We start from the raw sequence: 8604 nt of genomic DNA, 5'->3' as shown, positions 1-8604 counted from the left end.
AAACAGCTTGATTCATGCTTTTGAAAGAAAATTAAATAAAAACACATGTCATTTTTCGATCTTAAGATTCCTGCTTTCAGTATATGATTAACACAGCTGCTGTACTATCGCATTCAACTGGCAATTGATTAGACTTGAAAAAGCAAGATTAAAACTTGATTACATTTAAGTTTTTGTTGCCATTTTCATCTATGATGGAACCAAAACTCATTACAGTTTACAATCATTCACAGTTTCACTGAGAAGGCTTGGCATTTAGTCCTACTGATTATTTCTAAAGTTATGAGTTTTTGTTCCGTAAGCTTTCTTTAACACTTGGCTTCTACAACAATAACTTTTTCACAGCTGCGTAGTAAGCAACTTCATGCTGCATTCCTGAGATGAGAAAACTTTTCCGTAGAAATGCATCATGCAATGGGAGGGTTAAACAATGGTAGGGTATGGCCATTCTTGCAAGTCCTATCCTATAAATATCCTGGAGTGTGAACTTGTCTCTAATTAACTTTGTGAATGGAATTTGCAACTTCCCTTCAAATTTTATCATTCATAATGTGAAAATCTATAGATGACCTTGATAACTGAAGATGCTGGGCTTGAATTCATGTCTTCACTATTTTAACCTTCAGCAGGCAAGTTGACTACAGACAAATCCAGATAGATGAAATGATGCAACTACAGAATTACTTATCCTTTGGTTCACAGATTTCAGTTCCCATTTCTTGGCATAGGCTAAATAGTGTGTGATACCCTATTATTAAATATTAGCTAGAGCGGTGTTTCTCAACCTTAGCAACTTTACAATGGGTGGACTTCAACTCCCAGAATTCCCCAGCCAGCATGCTGGCTGGGGAATTCTGGGAGTTGAAGTCCACCCATCATAAAGTTGCTAAGGTTGAGAAACACTGAGTTGTCATTAATTTCAACTGCATTACAAAAGTTACATGTAATACATAGGCAATTTACCCAGAAGCTAGACATGGGAAATCGTACTCTGTGCTAGGGTACAGACACACTGTTAAACTGTGCAGTCCTAAGCGATTTTAAGCCCTGTTTGCTAGGAGATTGCTTTCTCTACCTTCCAGTTATGTGGCAGTGGACAAGGAGGTTTCCATGGAGATGGATATGTAAATACACACCTCTTTGACATGTATTTGCAGTATTCAATTTGTGAATGTCAGATACTTCATGCCAGTTGGTATGTAAGTGCTGAAGAATCATGTGCTGACATTGAATAAAAGGAGAAACAATTTCTCAGAGGTAATATTATAATTTGTTTATGAGAAACTCTTATTAATCAGCAGTGATTTTAGGCACATGGTCTAGTATATGTTAGTTCTAATATACTGTAGAATACAATATATACAATAACATCATTTGGCCTGAAAATATTTCACATTAAAATATTCAGAATACAGTTGCAAAGAGGCAATTGTCCTCATCTAAATAAAGGCATGTGTATGATAAAAAAATCTTACAAGTGACATATGAAGGATGAAGGCCATCAGTTAAATGGATTCTTGGAATTTCTCAACTTTCTACAAATCCCTGGCCTCTGGTTTTGTCAAGTAACTATCTCAGACATGAGTTTTGGAGAACTTGAATAAACATGCTGCATCAGCCAAAATAATAGAACAGTGCAATACCTGAATGTATGTATTACTGTTATGTTCTTTTTTTTAAAACAGAAGGATAGAAATAGTAATTGGGTGTTGGATGGCAACAAATCATGTGTCTCAAAAAATGGAACCCTTGATAGCAATGGTGGGTTCCCTTCTCTGACCAGCAGTTCTTCCTAAATCTTTCTCCAGAGCTTCTGCAATTCTGCAACCATTTCCCATTTCAGCAGATACTGAATTAATATTGTGCCAAAATTGGTTTGTCAACATTTAGAAAGACTTCTTTTTCTGTCAAGGTGATGTCTGTTTTTCCATCTTTTTTTTTTTTTATCGGCATAGCAGTTTGGTGTTCATGCTGCTTTTTTTTTTCTTGCTGGGAAATCCTTGTGAGGTCCAGCAGTCAGATGTGTAGATTATTTAGCTGTGACAAGTCACGTTGCCTGGGGTGCACCATGAGGAGGCTAGTCTACATTGCACTGAGTTGGGCTGAGAGGAAGCCCAAGGACACCCAGCCGGCTTTCATGCCTAAAGCGGGACTAGAACTCACAGACTCCTGGTTCCAAGCCCAGAACCTTAACCACTAGACCAAACTGGCTCTCTTCCATCTCATTCTAAGTGGGGGTTAGAATTCTTCAGGCAGGTTTTTTGAGGTTAGTTTATTGTTAGGAAGTGGTGGATGGTGTTGCTTTCTCCTAGACAGCTTTCTATCATTCTGCAGCCTCCTTGGCTGCCCATGCTTTGTAATCTGAAAAAGCCCTGCTGGAGAGAGAATTGTGCAAGGAAAAGTAAGAATCTCTCTCACTCCCTCTCCAGCCACCACAGCACTAAAATACATTCAAGAATCCCATGTCACCCACCCATGAGTATTTACTGGAATTGCAAACATTTGAAAAGTAATTTCTTTTCCATCAGACTGAATGAAGATGGCTAAATAACCCAGAATAAGTGCTAAGTACAACACTATACTGAGCACTAAGTTGGAAATGTGGTGTACATGGATGGCTGCAAAGGGCTGTAACTCAGGAATAAAATATATATTACATGCAAAATATTTCATCAATCAATTTCTAGGCAGGACTAAAACACTGGAGAGCCCCTGGTAGTTAAAGTAGAAGCTGGACTAGATGGACCAATGGGCTCACTCTAAGGCAGTTTCATTTGGATATGAAAGGAGTTGCAAGTGCAATCAGGAGATCCTGTCTATAATGGACCTCTTCAAGAGGTCAGTCTCTAATTCATAAAGGCACAGAGCACTGTCTTCAAAAAAAAAAAAAAGCTGTCACCAACCTTCCTGATACTGTATGTGAGTCGGTGTGTTCATAATGGATGATTCAGCCAACTTTTTCCCCTGTGTAACATAGAGTAGTTATCACTATCATTTCTTACTGTGTAGAAAATGTATAAAGAAATATAGAAGATATTATTCTGGAAGTCTTGTATGTGATACTCATGGTCTCTGTCCTGCCAGATTCTAGGTGTAAGCACAGAATATCAGGAGATTTGAGGAAAGCCAGCACACAGAATTTGTGTTATGAATCTGTTGCATAGGAGTAGGAGCAAATGGATTGGGGAAGGGAGCATAATTGCTATTTACACTGACAGTTATGCTTGATCACAGTAAAACTAAGGACCCTTGTATTGATCTGTTTAGGTTTCAGCAGCTCATACATCAGTGTCCAGTTTTGGGGGACGACTTACTGCCAGACTACCATACAGTAGGTGAAAAGACTATTTTGCCACTTGTTGAAGGAGGCAAATCATGGCTTGTAGCACAGAAGTGTCCATCTTATGACAACAGTGTGAACATATCTGTGATCCTGGAAGCATGTACTAGTTCACCTAATTCCCATTCTCTCTCCTCTTGAATTAATTAGAAACAAACATTCAAAAGGCTCTGTGCATATGCAAATAAGGAAACATGATCACAGCCTACAAGCACATATGCAGTGTTCCAATAATAGACAGATGATGCCTTTGATTGCATTGTTAAAAATGGCCACTATCAGAAAAATTAAGTGTAGTTATATAATGTGTACAAATTATAATAAATTCTCATTCTTCCCAGCTCTGGGGAGAAATTCAGCAAGGTTTTACTTCTTTTCTGTTTATATCCTTAATACATTTTCGAGCTTCTTGCTAATTCTGCAAAATAAATGCGGCTTCTCTCCTGTTTCCGATATTTGTAGTACATATTTTTTCCAATGGACATCAGGCTGAGGAAGCAAACTTGGATTGACCTGGAGTAGATTCAGAGTGGAGTTCATATCCTCCTAAGCCAAGGTCTCCATCATAGATGTTTTCTTTGCCAGCAGGATGAGGTGAATCTGTTCTGTTCTGTGCTGGCACAGGAAAGAGGTCTGAAGCATCATAATTCAGGGTCAGTTCATCATTATTGACAATAAAGTCCCCATCTTCATCCTTCAATTGCTCCTAGGCATTTTTGTCATAAAGAATAGAGAAAGAAAACATTTGCTTAGCAATGGGACAAATATGAGATGATTCAATATATTAAATAGATACTGTATCCGTATTTCTTAGGTTTAGAACAACACAGAGAATTTTAATATTATTTAAAAAGTAATTAAAATTTACTTCATATAAAGTTACTCAAAATACTCCTGAACCCAGGGCCTTCTTGTCTCTGTAGAAGCAATGCATGCATGTGTCTGTCTATACAGGTCAGAGATGCACAACTTCCATTCCTGAGTCTAATTCAAAAAGCTCCCTGAAAGATTACTTGTCTGCTAAAAGCTTGATGTCCCTTCCACATAGCGTGTTGCTTGGAAAAAAAGAGAAATAAGATCAGATAAAGAAAGCTAGTAAGATGGAGAGATAGCGGGAGAGAAAGAAGTGTCAGTGTGACAAAGTGTCTCTCCCTTTAGTTTGGCTCTGGCCACCCCCACTGCTTATATCAGCCCATTCAACATGCGCCCCTTAGAGATTACTCTGGGGACAATATGGCTGCAGACTGATGATGTTGCTCATTCTTGAAGCAGAGTAATAGAAGGGGGACCAAATGCTTACAAGTGATCTAATCGTTTTATAATGCTGAACCTCCAATCGTTGGAGATTTGTGCAGATCAAACTGCCATTCCTACTGAAGTAAGGGAAGCTTGTAAATCCAGGAACTCTGTTCACACACTGGTATATACAATACATGTCTCACTGGAATATAGATTAAGTTCTGAGTCCAAAGCATAATTTATTTATGGTTGATCCAAACTAGTAAGAGTGTGAAGTTTCCTGGCAGGTCAGTTGTTGGGGCTGCACTGATTCATGGAGTGGCAGACAGAAGATTCCATAAATGAGGAGAGTTACTCCTACTTCACTGGACAGACCTCCCCATCTGATAACCTACTAGGTTGCATAGGTTGCCCAGTAAAGCAGGATGGTCCTGCTCTACAAGGATCCAAACTCGCCCCACAAATCAGGTACAGTTTTAGGCCTGGTGGGTAAAGAATAGTCACAATAGAGTCTCCTGCCACCATTGTCTTTCAGAAGAATGCTTAACCCATGCTTAAAAACATCTCTAAAAACAGCTGACAGAAATGAGGTGCTGGTTGCAAACTTTTCTACTACACTGAGCAACTATTCATCTCCATGGGTGTCTGCTGCTTCTCAAGTGATTTTTAAAATGGCTTTAGTGCTTTTCTGGAAGAGCCTAAAGAGTTCAAAAAAGCACTTCTAAAAGTTACCATAACAGAGCTGAGCTTGATTTGAAGGAGACTTTAATGGAACAATAATGGAACAAAGTTACTTTATATGTGGCTTAATATATTCCCAATCTAAATATGCTCAAGTCTATTCAATTCATTGAAAACATTAGTTTTGTTATGTGAAGTGGCCAGAAAAACCAGAAACAGAACTAGAACTTTTAGTCTGAGAGGGATGACGGAGGAAAGATCCCATATTATATTAATTGGATGGCAACACTCTGGGTATCAACTTCAGGTATAGTGAAAGCTGTATAACACACCCTGTAAAAAATAGTGAAACATTGTACACATGAAATTGTATACTTACACCATAGGCTCTAGGACTAGTCAGCAACCTGGCTACAGGATTACACCATTCTGGTAAAGTTGTAGTAAGTGGTGGGCCAGCATGGGTGAGGATGGGCTTTAAATATCTGTGAAATCTGTTAAGGTCTATTTTCATATGTATGCACACCTGTTGCTATTATGCCCTGCAATCATAGCAATGTATAAATATATAATAGCAATGTAATATATAAAACATCAGACATGGAGAGTTATCATTAACACGTAAAAAAAAAAAGAAATAGCATATTTTAGTCTACTTTTACAAGCTACACTTGATGTAATTTTTCACCTTTGCTGCAGGATTTGTTTCAGCTGTATATATGATTTATAAGCAAGCTATGCAAATCAATAAAGAGATAAAGCAAATTTCTAAAAATGTCAATTGTGAATTTAGAATGATGGAAAAACATCAGTACTTCTGTGAACCAATATTATCATAAACATACTCATTAATGTTCATCCTCATCAGAACAAGAATAGCATAAAAAAAAATCTAGAAAACTGTGTAGGTTCACATTTCACACTGAGCTATAGTTTCTTAAACCATGGTTTGTTGACTATACTTTGGTGGCCTGATTTGCACATAAACTGAGCCATAAGGTGTTCGTTCACATATTTTGCTAAGCTCAAATAAACCACATTATGGTTTAATGTTATATATCATCCAGGTCTATAAATGCTTCATTCTATCATATTTCTAAAAGGACAGAACAGGAACTCTGTTTAGGTGTTATGAAGAAATGTGTAACTTACCATGTGAGTCAGAGATCTCCTCCGTAAAATCATGCTGGCCATGTCAGAAAGAGCTAGTGTCCATGAGAACAGCAGAGTAGTCTGCAGCTTCATGTCCAGAGCTATACCTGCAAAGTCTTCCATACAATCCTGAATTTTGCACTAGAAGGATTATAGCCCATGTGAAAGCCTTCACAATGTATGCCACTACATGCTTACTGCTCAATGCTACTCACATAATGAGTTGTACCCTTTTTAAAAGTAACATCTGAATTGGGCTATTAATAGATATAATTCAGATCAACCTTCCCAAAGTTGGTGCCCTCCAGATGCCTTAGATTCATGATGATGATGAAGTCATATAGGCACATGCAACTTGTGGGAAAGAATGGGAGGTGGTCTTCAAGGACTCAGCATGCACATGAGCAAACTAAAATGCTGACTTGAAAATGTTTCTTCCATTCCACGTGTTGGTAAGAAATACCAACAAGTTTTGGGGGGGGGCAAGGGAATGGGAGAAATCTTAAAATTTGGAGTACTGTGTTGTCAACACTGAAGTAGGCAAGGCCAGGAAACAGGAGCCTCAAAGGTTTGGGGAATATTGTTTATTGTTGTAGGATATAATTACAGAATCTTGAAAGCGTGTCAGGGTTTCTTTCTACTACATCTTATACTAAACAAAATCAAAGCAGAGTTATTCTGAGTTTCTTTCTCATGCCTTCTTCTTTCCCAGGCCTGAGTAATCTTCTTTGAACCTCTTCCTCCCTTAATGGTTCACTCATCCTGTCCCCATTCCCAGAGCCAGATTTAGATTCTATGACATGCTTCTAGCACCAGTATTTTATTCTCTCTTTCTCTTTTAAAAAGGCACCTGCACCATTAGTGCAACTAGTGACTAAGGTGACTAGTGGCCCATATGAGCTGCTATATTTCTCTGCAGATGGACTCATGATATGTTATAACATAGCATTATTCCAGATGAACTATTGAAAAAGAAATGAGAGCCACCAGTTGGGATATAGTAGCCAGCTAGGACATAAATCACTATATTATTGCCACATGAGTGGTGGATTAATTAACTTAATTCCAGAAGGCATCCTATGTATGAATATTCTCAGATTTTCTTTCTATAATTGAATATGTCTTTTTCTTTGCCTCCCTTTCCTCTTCCCCTCTTTTTCTGAATGTGGAGCAGTACTGAGATGATGATGATAGAGGAGGAGGAGTTCCCTAAAAGGATTGCAGATAAAATGAAAGCTCTGGAGTTCTTGGCTGTTTCTATAAATTGGATAATTGGATTATGAAATCAGTTATTAACAGTAGCTCCTTGGAGTCTCAGGCAGCAATCCTTTCTACCTCTGTATATGGGACTTAAGCAGAAATACTGGGTATTGAACAGGACATCCCCTGTTACCGCTGCATATGTGCTATCCTGAATGCACTAATACCTGATGCAGGGATTGTGAAATAAGTAAGATAAGATGCAAATTATCCCTTGACATTGTAGGTAGTAAATGGAACACATTAAGCTGTTGCCTGTTTATCTAACCCTAACATGCCACCATTAACAAGCCTGGACTATCAAGCAACAGTGGGAATTTATTAAGTCCGAAACTCTGAGCAGAAATGTGATTAGAAAACAGGTGGAATCCAGTCAGGGCATGTACTGTATATAGCAAACTAGTTGGGGTATTATTTTCATCTGTGATGCCCTGAAAAGGTGCCCCACAGAAAAGGGCATGCTAATCCTTAAATAATCATGAACCCCACTGAAGATGCAGTTTGTTTGAACCATTTTGCATAAAAGAAGTAAATGGCTAGTAATAGCTATGAATCTTCTACTTCCTTTGAAGTGCCCATCCAGCAAATCAATACTCCTTTTTCCTTGTCACAAGACAAATGTATTTCATAAAACATTAAGTAACTTTATAGCTGGGATGGAGTATGAGTGTTAAGTCATTTAAGTAATACACTCTTTTTCAGAATTCAACACATTTGCTTTACACTTCATACTTCAATGCTTCTCTATACGAAATTATGTAAATACAACAGAAACAGGCTTAGGCTTTTGTCTTGCACCTGACTTTCCAATCGTTTCATCCAAAATGATTTAGCTGGATAAAAGAAAATCTGCTCAACTTTAGTAATATATCATCCTCGTATCTATCAAAGAAGATACTTGCTAAGTTGGGTGTATTCTCTGCCACTTTTCC

At 38.1% G+C, this 8604-nt stretch overlaps 1 protein-coding gene across 1 annotated transcript in view; it reads right to left on the bottom strand.

The window, feature by feature from the left end:
* Window positions 1–2130: 2130 nt before the first annotated feature.
* Window positions 2131–8604, bottom strand: part of SLC9A9 (solute carrier family 9 member A9) — a 282029-nt gene continuing 275555 nt past the window's right edge. The window contains exons 15-16 of the mRNA XM_063306631.1: window positions 5640–5745; window positions 2131–4046 (exon numbers count right to left, since the gene is read on the bottom strand). Coding sequence (XP_063162701.1) covers window positions 3825–4046; window positions 5640–5745 — 328 coding nt within the window. The 3' untranslated portion in view covers window positions 2131–3824. The remainder of the gene's footprint in view (window positions 4047–5639; window positions 5746–8604) is intronic.

The sequence above is a fragment of the Candoia aspera genome, chromosome 6, assembly GCF_035149785.1.
Source record: "Candoia aspera isolate rCanAsp1 chromosome 6, rCanAsp1.hap2, whole genome shotgun sequence".
NCBI lineage: Eukaryota > Metazoa > Chordata > Lepidosauria > Squamata > Boidae > Candoia > Candoia aspera.
The sequence above is the reverse complement of the archived record's forward strand: the minus strand, read 5'-3'. Positions and strand labels throughout refer to the sequence as shown.